A 21046-nucleotide genomic window follows, 5' to 3' on the forward strand; every position below is an offset into this window, starting at 1 on the left:
GGCGCTGGGGTACGAACTTTGGTCTCGCAACCATGGGGATACTGTGATATCATGATGTAATGATATCAAGTTAAGTTGGTTTTTTATATAATTAGTTTCTGTAAAAGTTTTTGTACAAAAAAAATCCGGTTCGATTATGTTAAGATTTGGCAAAGTTAGATCCGTGGCGCTAGGGTACGAGCTTTGGTCTCGCAACCACAGGGATACTGTGATATCATGATATAATGATATCAAGTTTAATTGGTTTTTTATATGATTAGTTTCCGTAAAAGTTTTTGTACAAAAAAAATCCGTTTCGATTACGTTAAGATTTGGCAAAGTTAGATCCGTGGCGCTAGGGTACGAGCTTTGGTCTCGCAACTGTGATACTGGGATACTAGGCTTTCTAATATCCAACTGTTACCAAAAAATCACTTTTGTTAGTTTTTTATATTTTCAGTTTCTTCAAGAGTTTCTGTACAAAAAAAATCCGGTTTGATTATGTTAAGATTTGGCGAAGTTAGATCCGTGGCGCTAGGGTACGTGCTTTGGTCTCGCAACCCTAGGGATACTGTGATATCATGATGTAATGATATCAAGTTTAATTGGTTTTTTATATGATTAGTTTCCGTAAAAGTTTTTGTACAAAAAAAATCTGGTTTGATTATGTTAAGATTTGGCAAAGTTAGATCCGTGGCGCTAGGGTACGAGCTTTGGTCTCGCAATCATAGGGATACTGTGATATCAGATTTTTGCTTTCAAATATGATATTGAGTAAAAAATGCAAATTATTATTAAAACTCGGCCACTCGTCCATGACGAGTATATTCGTCAATCACATTTAACTGGTCAAATTTTAAATCATAAATACATTTATCATCGAAAATGTGATGGATTTTACAATCAGTTTATATGGATATATCGAATATTATATATAATATCGAATTCAGAGTCGTTTTATACCAATCTTTTATATCGGAGTGTATAAAAGCGATCCCTAGAAAATGTTGTAAATTTTATCTAGTTTCACCCTATCTAACTGAAAAGGGGTAGTTTTATGTAAATTTTTAGAGTTATTTGACAAAAATTGCCATGATGACTCACCAAACAAGACACGTATTCTCCCAAACTTCCAAAACACTTGGAAAAGTGATCGTAATCCTGATAGTTTTCGAAGCCATCTGATTTAGATCCTGGGGGATTGATGATGTCTTCACCTTCTCTATCAAATTTGGACATATCATCATCAGATTCTTCCTGGTTTTTGGAAACATTTTCAGAGACATCTACTTTATCCAACATTTGATCAGTCTTGGCTGGTGAAATTGGTTCCTCCTGGTGCAATGGTTTAAAATCATCAGTAATCTTGATAGTAGACGTACTTGGTTTCGGAGTAGTTTGCACCAAAGCTGCTGAAATTGGTTTAAATTTTGGCCTACTTGTGGTAATAACTTGGTCAAACAATTTAAAAATCTGTTGCTCCTTATACTCCTCGCCTGGAGCAACCGTACTTTTAACACTGGTTGCTGGTTTAGGTTTAAAATTTGGCACAGATGGCCTAAAGGGTTCATCCTCAAGAGGCACCAAAGGTTCTTGTCGACTTTCCACTCTTGTTGCCTCAGGAAGTATTGGTCTAAAGGAATCGACGTCATCACCTACAGGTTTCCAAGAATTACCAGAAAAAATCTTTTGGACATCGTAATTTTTTGAGGAATTTTGTGCTAAGTTGACTTGCCTTGGCATCATGTGGTTGTAGGCTAATTTTATTGGTAAAAACTGAAACGGCGGAGGATTGGCGTATTGGTCATCCTGATCCCGGAATTCAGCAACATCATCATTGTTTTCTCTAAAATCTGCATCTGATTCCTCACCATCATTACCATTATTATCAAGGCCATATCCTGTCGAATAATCCTGGCTGTCAGTAGGATTATACTCGTATTTGAAGGCTTGGGTTGCATTATCAGCTATTGTCTTGTTTTCTGATGTATTAACGCGAACTTTAGCCAAAGTCTGGATTTGTTTTATAGATTGCTCCGACAATTTGTCAACTTTTGGTTGATTTGGAGCTGTTGACACCAGGGAAACTGCCAGCAACCACACAGCCAAAATTGTGAATATCATTGTTGGTTGATGCATTTTTGCAATTGGACACAAAATTTATTGAATTGGTGATCGGTTTGTTGCAGATACTGATTTTGAATGGTACCAAATCTGCAAGTTGCACCTATGTTGGCACCAGATGAGGATAAACCAGGATTCTGCTTTAAATTTGCTAAATCAGTTTTGTGGTGTTGACAAGCCAAATATCCAGTTTATTGTAAACCAAAAAAATTTCGTTAATAAGGTGCTCTACACTGGTTCTCAAACTTTTAAAAAAACATATACCAATAGCTCTCAAACTGTATTTGTAAATAATTCGATTATAATCCAAATTGTAAAGTTAGCACCACAGTAAATGTTTTTTGATAAATGCAGAAGCTCCAAAAACAATGGTAATACAGTTTTTTTTGGTTCAATTTTTTTTTCTGAATCTCAGTGGTTCTCGAACTTTTAATTAAATCAACCAATGGTTTCCAAACTTTTTTTTCGTAAATAATTGGAATAAATTTCATTCGTTTGTTTGGTTCAATTAGTTATTCCAATTAGCAAAATATCCACTTTATTGTAAACCAAAGACTTTTCATAAACGAGGTGCTCTACACTGGTTCTCAAAGTTTTGAAAAAAACATATACCAATAGTTCTCAAACTGTGTATTTCGATAAAATAATTAGATTCAAATTGTAAAGTTGAAACCAGAGTATATGTTTTTGGATAAATACAGAAGCTCGAAAAACAATGGTAATCCAGCTTTTTTTGGTTCAAAAATTTGGAAAGATCTTCTAAATCTCAGTGGTTCTCCAACTTTTATTTAAATCTTAACCTATGGTTTCCAAACTGTATTTTTGTAACTAATTGAAATAAAATCCAATGCCTTGGTTAAATTTTGTTTAAATTGTAGTACTCCAATTTTTGAGAAAATTGAAGACATGCCAATGCTTCTCAAACTTTTTACAGAATCTTACGCAGTTGTTCTCAAACTTTTAGCTTCCAAACACCAAAAATTGAGTCAAATATGTAATAGATGGATCTTAAATTTTTGTCAAATCAAAGACATCTAAATGGTTTTCCAACTTTTAACAGAATCTTACTCAATGGTTCCCAAACTTTCGACAAAATCTCGCACAGTTGTTCTCAAACTTTCAGCTTGTAGATTCAGAAATTACAAAAAGTGTGTTATTTTAGAATTTTGCTCTTTGTTCCAGCAAAAAATCAAATTGCAATTGGTAGATTCAAAATTTCTGGAAATTTGGAAATATACCAATGGTTCCCAAACTTTTAACAAAATACTGTCGCAGTTGTTCTCAAACTTTCAGCTTTTAAATTCAGAAAAATTGAGTGAAATAAACAAATGATTTTAAATTCTTGCAAAATCAAGTAAATCTGAAGTATAAAAAACTTTTAACAGAATCTCACTCAGTGGTTCCCAAACTTTTGACAGAATCTTGCGCAGTTGTTCGCAAACTTTTATTATTTTAGAATTTTGCTCTCTATTTCAGCAAAAAATCAACTTCCATTCACTTTATGCTTCCAAAACTTAACAAAACCCTCATTTACCTCTATTACAATTTTTCTGTGGTTCTCAAACTGTTCAGCACATACTTTTAGAACAAACAACCAACATTTTGTACAAAGTCACATACAAAATACTCAACAAGTAAAGTCCTCCATAAATATAAATCAATTTCACATATGGATACATACGGAAATAATTGTAAAAATTACACAATTTTTTAAAAAATTGGTTAATAGAGGTTTTCAAAGTTTAGTTTGAATAGAGCAACTAAAATTATTATTATGATGTTTAGTAGTTGGAAGAATAAATCGGCGCAACGAAAAATGACATTGTGGAATACTAAGTCACTTTGTATCATAACTATTTTGAATTTTTAAATTGTTTTTAATGAAATTTATAGTTTATAGTATAAACTATATAATTAGTTAAAATTTAGCACAAATATTTTTATATAAGTTTTTTAAATACATCCAGGAACTTTAGTATGCACTTTGTATATATTAATCCATGAATTTTGTAGTGTTTTATTTTTTTCTGATAATTTTTTTAATTAATATAAAATTTTTATATTTTTAAAAAATAGTTGAAACCTTTGACATCATGTATTTATAAAAAAATATGTAGTTCAGATACAACTTTATATTAAATAAATATTTTCTTCATAAATTGTTCTCAAATTCTTCTTGTTTATACAAAGTTGTTTGATGAAGTCTAAAATTTGCACTTTTAAATAAATTTTTTTGCACTTTTTAGTTAATTTTTGTTTAAATTGTCACTTGCATAATTTAATTCTAGTATTTTTGTAATTTTAAAAAATACTTTAGAATAATTTTGATTAAATTTTTGGTATTAAAAAAATAAGAACAAATTTATAGTACACTCTTTGAAATAAACTGGTTAATTTTAAATAGACACTTTTAGTACAGTTTTTTTGTTTTTTTTTTACAGTTTTTTGTTAAAAATATTAACAAAAGTCATTTGTTGAATTTTCAACAAGTATTTTTATAAATTTTAAAAATACTTTGAAAATAGTTTGATGAATTTTATGGTTGTAAAAAAATAAATTCAAAATTGTGCACTTTAAATTAAATTGTTTTACACTGGAATTACACTTTAAGTTAGAAATTTGGTCCTTTTTGTTAAAAATTTTACACTTTTTGGTTCAAAATATTAACAAAAGTCACTTGCTTAATTTTTTACAACTCTTTTTGTAAATTTTAAAAATACTTGTGGATAATTTTAACAATTATTTTGGTTTTAAATGAATAAAAACAAAAACACCTTATAAAATTTTTTGTACTTAGAGTTTTGCATCAAGTAAATTTGTAATTTAATTTTAAATATTTTAAATTAATTTATTTATACAAATTTAACAAATTACAATTTTATATATATATTTATAAATTTTAAAATTTGTTTGGGTATTTAAATTAATACTTTTTTTTAATAAAACTTGGACAAATTGAATTTATTTTGCACGCAAAAGGTCTTTTATTTGCACTATTGAATTTAGAACCAAAAATATAATATTTTACTAATATTAACATAAATTAATGAATTTTTAAATATTATTTTTGTCGTATAAAATTACTGAAAATGGACACAGCATTCCAGCAAATTAATTTCTTGCAATTTTGACCACAAATACTATATAATTAGTTATCAATTTGTTTTGGAGAAAAATTTGTATTAAATATTTTTTTAGAAAATAAATTCACTTCACTTTTAATAAATTTAACTTACTTTTTATTGAAAACAAATAGTTTAAATTATTTTGCAAACAAATTTTTATAAAATAATAGATAATTTTGTCCACAAATATTTTTACTGAAGTTTTTACCACAAAATTCATTAAAATTTTTAGTCTTTGCAATTATTTTTTGCAAATAGTAATATTCACAGTTTTAGTAAATTTTAATGAATTTAAATAAAAATAATTACATGAAGAATTGATTTAAATTTGTAATTAATTTTATAATAATCCAAGTCTGTTCCAAATATACTACTTTTGTTAGTAACTAAATAATTCACTTTTAGTCCCACATAATTTATTATAATTATTTTATTTATTAAATTTCCTCACTTTTGTACATTTTCCACAAGTACATATTTTTTGCACAATATTAACTTTTTATAAAATTTATATATGTTTTTATTCAACTTTTAGAGACAAATTGCTGATGTATGAGTCATTTTTCCATCTAGTATTTAGTATTTTTAGCACAGAATTTTATATATCATATTTTATTATTATTTCTAAGATATTTTTAAGTGTAAAATTCTATTTTTTATTATAAAATCTTTTCGTTGTTGTCCGATTCGTTCCAACGAGATTACTGAATGCCGATTTCCTCATTTCAAGAAAGTTGATATGGTGGGGCAACTTGTGATCTCGATAAAGATTGTAAAAAGAAAAAAAATAGAATAAAAACTGAAGAACAAGATATAAGAGAGAATGTAGAAGAAATGGCTGTGCTGATCTGCGCAAAAATTGTAAAGATTTTGGAAAAAAATGGGCAATCTGTGGAGTTTTCCATTTATTGCTAAAGAATGATATATCGAATTCAAAGTCGTTTTATTCAAAACTTTTATATCGGAGTGTATAAAAGTGTTCCCTAGGAAATGTTGTAAATTGTATCTAGTTTCACCCTATCTAACTAAAAAGGGGTGGTTCCATATGAAATTTTTGAGTTATTTGACAAAAGCAATTTGTGTACCAAAAATGCATATCAGTGCATAGATAATCTTATCACTTATAGTAACTTTGGTGAAACTATGTGGTATATTTCGATGAGATTCTGTATATCTTCTAAACTAGCCTTTGAATTTTAAAACTGTCTATGGCAGATATATAGCCAAAGGTATCATCTATATATTGTTCTTACAACACATTTTAGTAAAACCAAAATTAGTGACCAAAAAGCGCACTTAAATGCAACACTCTAGGTAGGTATTGAACAAAATTTGGCAGTTTTGTTCAAGTCTTATAAATTATGCAAGTATTTTGGTGGATTTTTATCTCTCTAAGCATTGTATATAGATTTTTCTCATATATATATATATATATATATATATATATATATATATATATATATATGTATGAAAAATCTAAAAATTTACAATTTTTTGCAAAATTGTATTTAAATATGAAATAAATTTACATACAATGAATTTATTCATATTGTATGCAAAGCAAATATATAAAATATTAAATATAAAAACAGAAATAATGCAAATACATAAAATAAAAATTTATTTAATTTATGCAAGTTTTTGCATTAAATAAAATTACACTCAGAGAAAAAAATAACCGACTAGGTGTTTTTTTTGGTTACAATTTATTTTTATTAATCAACCCTTTAATGTCTTATTTACAAAATTGATATTAGCAAAAAAATACAAAAATACAAAAAATGCAATAAATTGAATATATATATAAAATGAAAAAAAAAGAAAAAAAAGGTTAAATAAAAATAAAATAAAAACAGTAATACAAAAATAATAATATAACCGACTAGGCGTGAGTGGATTATTAATAATGTTTTCATATGTTATATTAGGATACAAAATTGTAAGTGTTTTTTTATTATTATTGTTATTATTATTGTTTTTCTATGAAGTTTCTTACATATTATTTATTTAGTTTTAATTTTTATAGTTAAATTGATTGCCACTGAATGAAGGCTAAGATGCTAGCCGAAACGTATGGATTTTAAATAAATAAATTTCTAAAAAGTCTTATACTATTTTTATTGGTGTAACGCCCGAATTTTTAACTCCAATTAAATATATTATAACAACATCAAATTCAAGACTTGAAATATATATATATATATATATATATACATATATATATAATTTAAGGCTAATGATCTTCGTGTTTTCGTATATATAAACCTGAATAAAACGATTTTATCATCTTGATCGTCTTGTTCTTCACAAACAACTGTTATTTTCTCATTCATAAATCGTGAAGGAATTTCGACAAAGAAATAACTTCGATACAAAAAATAAATTCACATTCAAATCACAAACAAAGACAAACCTACTGGTGTATGGCATGGTGCCTTAAGGCAAATTGCTGGAACTTCCCGTACCGTAACGAAATATTCGAGAAATTTTAAACGTATTTCATTATTTTTGCTATCTTGCTATATCTGAACATTAACAATTGTCATTTCATTTCGAATTCAATTTCAAAAAAAAAAATAGTTGCCTAAATTTACACAAAATTGAAAAAGTGCTCCCGTATAGTCACAGTCTAAACGCATTTGCAAATAATTCTGTGCGACATTTTCACTTACACTGTGCTCGGCTTGGCGGCATTTTCACATTTTTCAATAGTTTTTTTCACAAAATTGGAAAAGTGCTCCAGTACATAAACAGTATAAACGCACTTGGGTGAACATTTGTACCAGAGTGGCGCTTAGACTGTGCTTAGCCTGGGTAATTTTTCGAATTTTTAATCCAAAATTACAAAAATATTTTATGGAAAATGAAAAATGATGCAATAATTTTTTATCCTTTATTTTGGGATGTTAATATAAATTCAATTAAGAGCGGACCCAGAGTAGGGCCTTGAGGAACTCCAAGCTTCAAATTTAGTCTATTTTATAGTACTAAAAATTGGATAATTCTTAATGGGAAGAAGACAATTTTCATTACATTTAGAATTAAGTAGAGTTAAAATGTATGTTTTGGAAAGTTTGGGCAATAAATAATAATACATAACAATTCTAATTATAAGAGTGCGCGTAAGGTTCACACTCGATTGAAGTAAAACTTAGTTACTACTGTACAGGATGGCATTTAAGTAAAAATAAATACATCATATAAGAATTTTGAATAATGTTTATTAGTGATATGGTAACACTCGTGATACACACATTTATTAGTGTCGACCATTATACATATTTATATAATGATAAATTATAAATTATAGATTTATAATAGCATTAAAAATATGTATAATATTTAAAAACAATCATGTAATTAAAGTCATACTTCAAATATGGCATGATCGGTTTGTCATTGTAATTAGCATTTAGAATTTAGGTAATTGATTTATGATTTATTTCAAAGATGAGCATCCTTTATATGTGGTAACTAGTGGTGTATGGTATATATATATATATATATATATATATATATAAAATTGCTGATTAATAAATTCTATAATATTCGTCACACACAATAAATTGGAGCAAAACATAAAAAATGCCCCGCAAAACGCTTCATTCTTTACATTAGTAATTTCGTTCAATAAAGTTCAAAGTTTGATGATTTTTTCTGCAAAATTTTGTTTTAAAGGTTAAAATTAAATTTATATAGGTTTATAGTAAAGTTTTATAAGCTTGCTAGTAATATATATTAATTTATATGTGCTTAAGAAAATATATATAATATAAAGCAAAATATAAAAAAATGCGCCGCAAAATGCTTCATTCTTTACATTAGTAATTTAGTTCAATAAACTTGAAAGTTTGATGATTTTTCTGCAAAATTTTGTTTTAAAAGTTAAAATTAAGTTTATATAAGTTTATAGTAAATTTTATTAGCTTTCTAGTGATATATAACAATTTATATGTACTTGAGAAAATATATATATATATATATATATATATAAATAGAGCAAAATATGAAAAAGCGACGCAAAATGCATCATTCCTTACGTTGCATTTGTTCGGATTTACACCCTAGTCGCGCCTAAAGAAGTTTTACTTCAGAAAATATTTATAAAATATTTATTAATGAAAAACAATACTAGACACAATGATACATTAATAATATTATAGTATCAATTTATGTATTAATAAAAATGAACAAAATATTGGGCTAAGGATATAACCTTGAGGAACCCCAAAATAGGATTCCAATAAAGTCTAGAGTGCACATAGAACAATTTATATAAAATTACTCCTAATTATAAATTTATTGCCTAAAAATCTAGAACATATAATTAATTACTAATAAATTAATTGATCTAATTAACTTCCCGTAGGGCAAGTTATAGTAATCGCAAAAAAATCAAAAATGAAAATTTTAATATATCTTTACGTTTCAGAGGTTTCTGAACATTTTGGCATACCTTAGAAAAAATGGATGTATGTGTGTGTGTGTGTGTGTGTGTGTATGTGTGTGTGTATGTATGTATGTATGTATGTATGTGTGTGTATGTATGTGCGGATACAAATTTTCGTCGACGATTTCGGGAACACGGATCAACCGATTTGAATAATTCAAAAAACATTCGATCCGTATTGATAAGGAGACGTGCTGATTAGTTTTTGGCAAAGGCAGGTCTAGCCGTTCCAAAGATACGGGGCAAAAAGTGCCGAAAACGGTAACTCAGTTTTTAAGAGAACGAAGCGTCCGATTTGAATAATTCAAAAAACATTTTACTTGTATTGACAAGATGAAGAATCGATAAAATTTTCATGAAGGTAGGTCTAGCGGTTTCGGAGATATGGAGGAAAAAGTAAAAAAATGAGCTATTTGGCGGTCAAAAATGATCATTAGACATAAGCACATCAAATTATCAGATATTTTATAGAGATTTTAACAATAAGTATAATTTTGGTTTACATTCCTATGGGTTCCGTACCAATGTTTACGCGTTAGACTTCGACGCGGCGCTTACGCGGTTTGATATTTCGTCTTTATGCAGTTAAAGCAGTACGATTGCTTTGAAAAGAAAGTTCAGATCTTCCACAATATGTCAAAATAAAGAAAAAAAATTTTTTTTCAAAAAAAAAAATTAAATTTTTTTTTTTTTTTTAAAAATTTTTTTTTCAAAAAAAAGTAATTTTTTGTCCAATTTATAGTTTCTCAAAAATCTTATTTTTTCGAAGTAAAATTTTTTCAAAAATGTTAAAAAAATAATAATTTTTGGTACGGGAAGTTCCAGCAATTTGCCTTAAGGCACGATGCCTTAATTGCCTTAAGACAGAATTCCACTTACAGCTAGTTATTTTACTATTCTATAAACTGGACATTTTTCTAGTTTTATTAGAATTCTAATAAATTATTATCAATCGGCATTCACCTAATTAATAATTGACTACCAACTACTATCTTTTATAAACTAGTTCACAGTCAAGATCAATCAAGACGGCCTTGACCATCAAAGAAAGTTTATTCCTATATCCGACACAAATTATATATGTACATACATAATTTTTTTATATATATTTTTTTTGGAATTGTCAGATATAGATATCTAGGTATTTCTTGTTATAGACTTGGCTCTGGTGGTAACAGATAATTACAGAAAATAAAAAATGAAAATTTTTGCATCTCTCGACGTTTTGAAGGTTTCTGAACATTTTACTGGCATACCTCAGAAACTAAATGGATGTGTGTGTGCATTTTATATGTCCGCATTTTTTCGTCCACGTTTTCGGGCGCACGGATCAATCGATTTGAATGGTTTAAAACACATTCGATCCCTATTGATAGGAAGATGTGCTGATTAGTTTTCGGCAAAGGCAGGTCCAGCCTTTACGGAGATACGGAGCAAAGAGTGCAGAAAATACAAATCGAGTTTTCGAGAGAACGGAGTATCGGATTTGAATGATCCAAAAAACCATTCAATTCGTAATGATTGGGAAAAGAGGTGACTAGTTTTTGGCAAAGATAGGTCCCGCCATTTCGAAGATACAGAGCAAAATGTGCAAAAAATGACAGTTTTTGAGTGAACTAAGCATCCGATTTGAATGATCTAAAAAACATTCTGCTTGTTTCAACAAATCAATTGCTTTTGAGGATAAAAAATTATTACAACTTTTTTTATTTTCCTTAAAATATTTTTGTAATTTTGGATTAAAAATTCAAAAAAATAACCCAGGTTAAGCACAGTCTAAGCGCCACTCCGGTACAAATGTTTACCCGAGTGCGTTTAGACTGTTTATGTATTGGAGCACATTTCCAATTTTGTGAAAAACTATTGAAAAATGTAAAAATGCCGCCAAGCTAAGCACAGTGTAAGTGAAAATGTCGCACAGAATTATTTGCAAATTCGTTTAGACTGTGACTATACGGTAGCACTTTTTCACTTTTTGTGTAAATTAGACAACTATTTTTTTGAAATTGAATTCGAAATGAAATGACGATTGTACATACAGAAAAAATAGATGTGTGTGTGTCAGATTTATATATTTTAACCGTTATATTCCATGGATGCTAGAGCATCCACGTCAAATATGAGCATTTTTTTACCAAATGATTTTTTGTGAGTAAACTTTCGACGAAATCCTTGTCTATGATGAAAGTACATGATGTGCGTTCTCTAAATATAATTCCAGCAATTAAATTTCCAGTTGGAAATTCCGCTAAACCATAAAAAAAAGAAATGGAAACACGCATGGAATATTTTCAAGCAACATTATTGCAAAAGTATGAATGAATTCTTTCGAAGCAATAAAAAAAATAAAATTTATACATATATATATATATATATATATATATAAATATAAATTAATTAAAAAAATGTATATATATATATATTAAAAAAATGTACAATGTACTACAAAAGTTAAATAAAAACTTTTCTTTAATCCACATCGGTGTAATATGAGAAAGTTATTATAGTGTGCAGTACACTTTTTTTGTTTTTAGGCCATAACTTTTTTTAGGGTTAACATAGACTTTTTTGGTATTAGAAACCTAAAATCTAGATACTTTTTTTAATAAAATGGTATCAATACTCTTTCAATAAACACCATAACACAATTTTTATAAATGTTTATACTATATAATATACATTTATTTATTAAATTTTGGAGTTAATTTTTCTTTAGTGTCCAGACTACAAATTTATTTATCTATTTATTTTTTATTTATTCATTTATTTATAAATTCTGAACACAAAAATATTCATACTGTTTTCTTCTACTCTACTTAATTTTTATTTCAATTATCAGAGCATTTACTCATAAAAAAACACACAAATTTTTTATTTCGATCGATATTATCGAATTAGTCAATCAGTCAATTTTATGCGTCTCACGCATTTAAAACTTTCTTAATTTTTTACGCACTGAATAATAAGTGAATTAACAAAAATAAAAATGAGAATAGTTTGAGAATACTTTCTTTTGAAATATGTAACAGAAAAAAATTGGTTAAAATAAATTGAAATGTTGGTAAAACACTTCCTAACACACTTGGTCACTTACAAAATTTTATTTATATGGATCTAGCTATTTAAAAAACGTACTTTTTTTTAGTTTTTTGAACGCAACTTTTTTTAAGACTTTGATAGAACATTTGGGTATGAGACTTATAAAATCTAGATAAAATTTCCTATACAATGGTATATAAATTGTTCATATTATACCACTAACTGATATTCTATATATACCTAAACTTTGTATTTGCAAAAAAATTAGAGTGGGTCAATTACCCACCGCACTTTTTCAGTTTTTTGATTGTAACTTTTTTCACAGTTAAGAACTTTTGGCTCTTAGATTTCTAAAATCTAGACAAAATTTGCTAAAAACTGACATCTTTAAAATTTTTGTAAACATTTCAAAAAAAAAAAATAAGTACCATAATTTTAAGTCTATTTTTTCTTAGCAATTTACCCATGTAATTTACTTCTGACTAAGGTGTAATAACAAAGGTTAATGATCCATTAACTATTCTAAAACACACAAATTAACCTTATTTTATTACCATGTCAACATTTAGTTATGATTTACAACCTTTCTCTCTAAAAGTCGCAGCAAATAAAAAAAAATCAACTCGTCGTCGTAAATATTTGTGTTAATTGAGACATTAAGGAAACGGAAACATTTACTGTTAAAAATAATAAAAAATAGTCAAAGGTAATAATATAATAAAAAAATAGACTAGTTGGTAATAAATTATTTATAAATATCTCTAGTACTTGGTAAAAAAAAATTGGTAAAGAATTTTAGTTTGTATGTATTAAGAATAGTTCGGTTTTACGATTTGTTTTCTCCCACTTAGCAAAATTTTTTTTTCAAAGTTTTTTTGTATAATTAATGTAATAAAACCAATCCATTAATTCGTTACAAATTAATTCAAAAATCGACCTAAATAATTAAAATCGTTCCACAAAATCATTTCGATGCGTGAGTGAAATTATGTTACATCGAATTCAATGAACAATCGATTTAAATATCGTCACGATAATCGATACCGTTATTTGAAATCGATATATCGATTAAATGTATATTACATTTAATAAAACAATACGACAATGTATTTTAGTGCAATAAAATGAAGTTGTAAAAACATTTTAATGCAGAACAAACTTACTTGTGGATTTTTTTTTGCAAATATTATGTTTGAGAGCTTGTAGCAAGTGTAGTAAAATTTTTGTTGAAATTTTAAATATACTATTTTATAGGTATTATAAAAGCTCAAAACTTGGATATGTCATACCTTGGACACTTGTTTAAATATTAAAAATGTTACATGTATTAAATTTGTCAAATTCATAAATTTATATACGATTTTCTTACGCGAATCCTGCAATTATTCTATTGATTAGAACAAAATTGATTTGGGATTTAGAAAATTCATTAAAAGCCAAATATTTATTATAAAAGCCCAAAATTTGGATATGTTATACCTAGAGCAGTATTTTAAATTCTGAAAATATAAAATATGTAAACTTTGTCATATTCATAAATTCATAGACAATTTTCTTAAGCAACTCTTGAAAACGTTCTTTTGACTCGATTAAAATTTTAACATTCAGTTCTTTCTGAAAAATTGATACCAGATTTTAAAAATTCATTTCTCGTAAAATATTTATTATAAAAGCTCAAAATTTGGATATGTTTTACCTAGGACACTATTTTAAATATTAAAAATATTACACTTATTAAATTTGTCAAATTCATAAATTTATAGACGATTTTCTTACGCGAATCCTGCAATTATTCTATTGATTGGAACAAAATTGATTTGGGATTTAGAAAATTCATTAAAAGCCAAATATTCATTATAAAGGCCCAAAATTTGTATATGTTATACCTAGAGCAGTATTTTATATTCTGAAAATATAAAATATGTAAACTTTGTCATATTCATAATTTTATAGACAATTTTCTTAAGCAACTCCTGAAAACGTTCTATTGACTCGAGTAAAATTTTAACATTCAGTTCTTTCTGAAAAATTGATACCAGATTTTAAAAATTCATTTCTCGCAAAATATTTATTGCAAAAGCCCATAATTTGGATATGTCATACCTTGGACACTTGTTTAAATATTAAAAATGTTACATATATTAAATTTGTCAAATTCATAAATTTATAGACGATTTTCTTACGCGAATCCTGCAATTATTTGGGAACAAAATTGATTTGGGATTTAGAAAATTCATTAAAAGCCAAATATTTATTATAAAAGCCCAATATTTGGATATGTTATACCTAGGACACTATTTTAAATACTAAAAATATTAAACATATTAAATTTGTCGAAGTCATAAATTTTTAGACGATTTTCTTAAGCAACTCTTGAAAACGTTCTTTTGACTCGATTAAAATTTTAACATTCAGTTCTTTCTGAAAAATTGATACCAGATTTTAAAAATTCATTTCTCGTAAAATATTTATTATAAAAGCTCAAAATTTGGATATGTTTTACCTAGTACACTATTTTAAATATTAAAAATATTACACTTATTAAATTTGTCAAATTCATAAATTTATAAACGATTTTCTTACGCGAATCCTGCAATTATTCTATTGATTGGAACAAAATTGATTTGGGATTTAGAAAATTCATTAAAAGCCAAATATTTATTATAAAAGCCCAAAATTTGGATATGTTATACCTAGGACACTACTTTGAATATTAAAAATATTAAACATTTAAAATTTGTCATTCATAAATTTATGAGCAATTTTCTTAAGCAACCCCTGAAAACGTTCTTTTGACTCGAGTAACATTTTAACATTCAGTTCTTTCTCAAAATTGATACCAGGTTTTAAAAATTCATTTCTCGTAAAATATTTATTATAAAAGCTCAAAATTTGGATATGTTTTACCTAGGACACTATTTCAAATATTAAAAATATTACACTTATTAAATTTGTCAAATTCATAAATTTATAGACGATTTTCTTAAGCGAATCCTGCAATTATTCTATTGATTGGAACAAAATTGATTTGGGATTTAGAAAATTCATTAAAAGCCAAATATTTATTATAAAAGCCCAAAATTTGGATATGTTATACCTAGGGCACTACTTTGAATATTAAAAATATTAAACATTTAAAATTTGTCATTCATAAGTTTATGAGCAATTTTTTTAAGCAACCCCTGAAAACGTTCTATTGACTCGAGTAACATTTTAACATTCAGTTCTTTCTCAAAATTGATACCAGATTTTAAAAATTTATTTCCCGGAAAATATTTATTATAAAAGCTCAAAATTTGGATATGTTTTACCTAAAACACTCGTTTAAATATTAAAAATGTAAAATATGCAGAATTTGTCAAATTCATAAATTTATAGACGATTTTCTTACGCGAATCCTGCAATTATTCTACTGACTTGAACAAAATTGATTTGGGATTTAGAAAATTCATTAAAAGCCAAATATTTATTATAAAAGCCCAAAATTTGGATATGTTATACCTAGAGCAGTATTTTAAATTCTGAAAATATAAAATTTGTAAACTTTGTCATATTCATAAATTTATAAATAATTTTCCTAAGCAACTGAAAAAATGTAGATAGATAGATTTCAGTTCACACTCGACTTTTTTTCACACGTACTACGTTTTATAATTTGTAGAATATTTTTCGGAATGCGCCAGACAATTTTTCAAAAATCTGGGCCACCAAAAATAAATTTCACTCGTCCAAACATCCACGAATCCAATAAGAATTTAATTTAAATCCAATTAGAATCCAAGGCACGTCCGATCCTTATTTGTAGTCAAATCATTCGGTATATGAACGGAGTTGCTGGTCGAAAAATTGACATTGTTAAAAGATCCTTTGAAGTGAATTGACGATCAATAATTGATAAAATTATTGACAAATTTATTAATTGAAGTGTTGGTTAAATTTGTTGGTTGCTATTATGGCTGGTGCTAAATTTTTGGTGGTCTTTTTGGTGGTTTTTAGTGTTTTGGTGCAGAATGGATGGAGTGCTGCTGTTCCTGAAGGAAAAACTGATGTTTCAGGTGAGATAAGGGATGGAAATGAAAATTTAGTACTAGGGGTTGTAGTTTGAGGTTTAAACTTTTTTTGCGTATATAATTTATTATAGGTTTTTGTTACGGATTTGAAATTATGAATAGTTTTGTAAAGGCGTGCACTTTTTTGTTTGTATAGTTTGTTGAAGTACTCGTCTTACGAAAATTGTACATAAATTTAACATCTTGATAAATTTAATATGTTTAATATTTTTAATATTTAAACAAGTGTTTTAGGTACAACATATCCAAATTTTGAGCTTTTGCAATAAATATTTTGCGAGAAATGAATTTTTAAAATCTGGCATCAATTTTGAGAAAGAACTGAATGTTAAAAATTTTACTCGAGTCCATAGAACGTTGCTTAAGAAAATTGCTCATAAATTTATGAATTTGACAAATTTTAAATGCTTAATATTTTTAATATATAAAATAGAGTCCTAGTTATAACATATCCAAATTTTGGGCTTTTATAATAAATATTTGGCTTGTAATGAATTTCCTGAACCCCAAATCAATTTTGTTCAAGTCAACAGAATAATTGCAGGATTCGCGTAAGAAAATCGTCTATAAATTTATAAATTTGACAAATTTTAAATGTTTCATATTTTTAGTATTTAAAATAGTGTCCTAGGTATAACATATCCAAATTTTGAGCTTTTATAATAAATATTTGGCTTGTAATTAATTTTCTAAATTCCAAATCAATTTTGTTCAAGTCAATAGAATAATTGCAGGATTCGCGTAAGAAAATCGTCTATAAATTTATGAATTTGGCAAATTTTAAATGTTTAATATTTTTAATATTTAAACAAGTGCCCTAGGTATGACATATCCAAATTTTGGGCTTTTATAATAAATATTTGGCTCATTATGAATTTTCTAAATCCCTAATCAATTTTGTTCAAGTCAATAGAATAATTGCAGGATTCGCGTAAGAAAATCTTCTATAAATTTATAAATTTGACAAATTTAATATGTGTAATATTTTTAATATTCAAAATAGTGTCCTAGGTATAACCTATCCAAATTTTGGGCTTTTGCAATGAATATTTTGCGAGAAATAAATTTTCAAAATTTGGTATCAATTTTAAGAGAAAAATGAATGTTAAAATTTTACTCGAGTCAATAGAACGTTTTCAGAGGTTGCCTAGGAAAATTGCTCATAAATGTATAAATTTGACAAATTTTAAATATTTAATATTTTTAATATTTAAACAAGTGTTTTAGGTATAACATATCCAAATTTTGGACTTTTATAATAAATATTTGGCTTGTAATAAATTTTCTAAATCCCAAATCAATTGTGTTCAAGTCAATAAAATATGCAGGATTTGTGTAAAACTTGTGTAAAATTTTAAATGTTTTATATTTTTAATATTTGAAGAAGTATCTTAGGTAATAAATATTTAAATTTGGGCCATGTACAACAAATATTTGAGAAGAAAGAATTTTTTAAAATCCGGTATCAATTTTGCTCGAGTCAATCGTCAGGGCATTGCTTAAGAATATTATTTAAACCCTAATGAAATTGACGAATTTAATATGCTTAATATTTTTAATATTTAAAGAATCATATTAGGTATCACTTGCTTGAATTTGGGATTTTCACAATAAATATTTCAAAAGAAATTAATGTTTGAATTCCGGTATTAATTTTGCTGAACGATTGCCGAAGTCGCTTAAGAAAAGTATTAATTTACTAAATTAAAATATTAAGATTTTTTACTAAATACCAAAAAAATCTAGAAAGAACTATCTATTAAATGACACCAATCACGTTTATCTAAGATTTTTTTGTAAAAATCCTAAAAATATTTCAAATCTGACAAAAAATCCACTGTGTTGCTCATAGCTTTGGTAAAGAGTGCTGCGTTTAATTTTATTTGTGCAATTTTTTGCAAAACAAAACCAGAAAAAACTATCTTAGCCTAAAGAATCTAGATGAAATTACCTACCAATTGATATAAAGAACTTTAAAAACAACATATGCCCTATTATTGACTTTATCGTCTCCAAAATCACAAAATCAAAATCCAATTTATCAACCAATCAAATTCTCAGATCAACTTCATATTTTTTGAGTTTAATAATTAATTTTTTTTGTTTTTTTTTCTAGAAAGTAGAACTTTTGGCCACCACTTCCTAAAACGTGTAAGTTTTGCCATAATTCCAGCAGCTTTCGTGGTCGGTGTCACGACCACACTTTTGGCAACGCTGACAGTCATGTCGATGAAAGGTTTGGGAATCGGTGTGCTGTTACTGATTTTAGGATTATCACAGGTAAAAAATAAGAATTCGAAGTCGTTTTATTCAAAACTTTTATATCGGAGGGTATAAAAGTGTTTTATAGGAAATGTTGTAAATTTTATCTAGTTTCACCCTGTCTAACTGAAAAGAGATGGTTTCATATAGAATTTTTGAGTCATTTGACAAAAACCCAAAAAAAATGATCCGAATTTTCTATATTTATTGCTAAAGAATGTAATATCGAATTCAAAGTCGTTTTATTCCAAACTTTTATATCGGAGTGTATAAAAGTGTTCTCTACGAAATGTTGTAAATTTTATCTAGTTTCATATTTTATTATCTGGTTTATTATTTTTTTTTAGGTAATTGCTAAAACTCTACCATTCGCCCACCCAGCTCCTGCACCAGCAGCAGTTCCTCTGGTTTACCATTCTAGGAGTGAACCTTTGTGGTTAAAAGACGAACCAGTTCATTTGGAACCAGTTCCATATTTGGACCATTAGTTGAAGATTAAATTAATTTATTTATTTGCAAATTTAAGTATTTATTTTTGATAAATAATAATAAAATTTGGATTGATCATCCTTCGGTTTGTTTTTGTCTAGAAAAGGTGACGATACAAATTTGCAGATTATTTAGAAAATCATTGTTTTTCACATGGGCAGTTATACGTTGTCTGTTCACGACTTGGAAAACCATCCGCTTTGTTTGTGTTAACGTCAGACCAAAAAACAAAAAATGTAGTTTACCAAAGAGCACTTCAATGAAACGGATAATTTGCGGATTCACTTTCATTTACTTAGAGAAGTTCAACTAAAAAACACTTCATTTTTGTAATCGAAATGAATTCATTACCGTTGTGTAATAAAATCAAATTTTTCCTTTTCAAATATAAAACAAACAAAAAATTTCTTCATCTTTCTCACGAAACCATCTGGGTGGCGAAACGGAGTTCGTCGGGTTTGCTAGTCTTTTATAACTTTCAAACCGTTTGTCTAAAGTAGATGCAATCTATTTTAAACAAATCTATTTAAAATTAAATTATCTATGATATTGTCTAATATTATAATGCCCTACAACAACTCGGTATACTTTAAAATTGCAATTGAATACAGACTTAATTCAAATATACATAGTGGAACAATGTTTCTAGTGCAAGTACGTGAATTGGCATGCATTGATTTACTATATATTTTATAACTTTTGAACTGTTCGTTTAATATTAATTTAATATATGGCAAATTTGTTTAAAATTGAATAATCTATAATATTGTCTAATATTCCCTTCAGCAACTTGGTATACTTAAAAATTACATTTGAACATGTAATATCAACTCCTAGTCATATTTACATTGCGCAACTTTTTGGTGCAAGTGTTTATTGTAGCTCTTGTAACTTTTGAACGATTTGTTTTATATAAATACAGTATTTTGCAAATTTGTTTCAAATTAAACAATCTATAATATTGTCCAATATTATAAATTCCTAGAGCAATTTGATATACTCTAAAATTACAATTGAATACAGACTTTGTGGAACAATGTTTCTAGTGCAAGTACGTGAATTGTCATGCTTTTATTTGCTTATAATTTGTAACTTTTGAACTGTTTGCTAAATATTAATGTAATATATGGCAAATTTGTTTAAAATTGAATAATCTTTAACATTGTCTAATATATTGTAGTTCTAGAGCAACTCTGTATACTTTAAACTTGCCTTCAAGCTTAGATTTTGTTTTTAAATTTTTTTGTATTCTTGTACGAGTTCGAGTTTCACAGTAATTTTTTTTGGTTTTTAAATCATAACTTTTTGATGGATAAAAATAGAATATTTTGGTCTTAGAGGAATAAAATCTAGACAAAATTATTTAAAACTTTTATTAATGACAATTTTTCCATATATAGTACTGAAAGTGAATTACAAGTTCAAAAATAATGATTAATATAAAATTAATAAAATTATAAAATAGACTTTTTTATTTCAGTATATTGTACTATTCGATTTGAATAAAT

The 21046-nt window shown here is 26.8% G+C and overlaps 1 protein-coding gene across 1 annotated transcript; it reads left to right on the forward strand.

The window, feature by feature from the left end:
* The first annotated feature begins 16669 nt into the window (after positions 1 to 16669).
* Positions 16670 to 19537, forward strand: LOC113389773. Its single transcript, XM_026626781.1, has 3 exons — positions 16670 to 16772; positions 18904 to 19067; positions 19397 to 19537. Exons 1-3 carry the CDS (start codon positions 16670 to 16672, stop codon positions 19535 to 19537), a joined length of 408 nt encoding a protein of 135 aa, XP_026482566.1.
* Positions 19538 to 21046: the final 1509 nt, after the last annotated feature.

Source organism: Ctenocephalides felis, unplaced genomic scaffold (genome assembly GCF_003426905.1).
Source record: "Ctenocephalides felis isolate EL2017-DRISC unplaced genomic scaffold, ASM342690v1 CF-g0.4_SCAFFOLD_03573, whole genome shotgun sequence".
NCBI classification, from domain to species: domain Eukaryota; kingdom Metazoa; phylum Arthropoda; class Insecta; order Siphonaptera; family Pulicidae; genus Ctenocephalides; species Ctenocephalides felis.

Coding starts and splice junctions, on each gene's coding strand:
- LOC113389773 (XM_026626781.1), top strand. CDS start 16,670: ATGGCTGGTGCTAAATTTTTGGTGGTCTTTTTGGTGGTTTTTAGTGTT. Junction 16,773..18,903: donor AGGAAAAACTGATGTTTCAG/GTGAGATAAGGG, acceptor TTTTTTTTCTAG/AAAGTAGAACTTTTGGCCAC. Junction 19,068..19,396: donor TGATTTTAGGATTATCACAG/GTAAAAAATAAG, acceptor ATTTTTTTTTAG/GTAATTGCTAAAACTCTACC.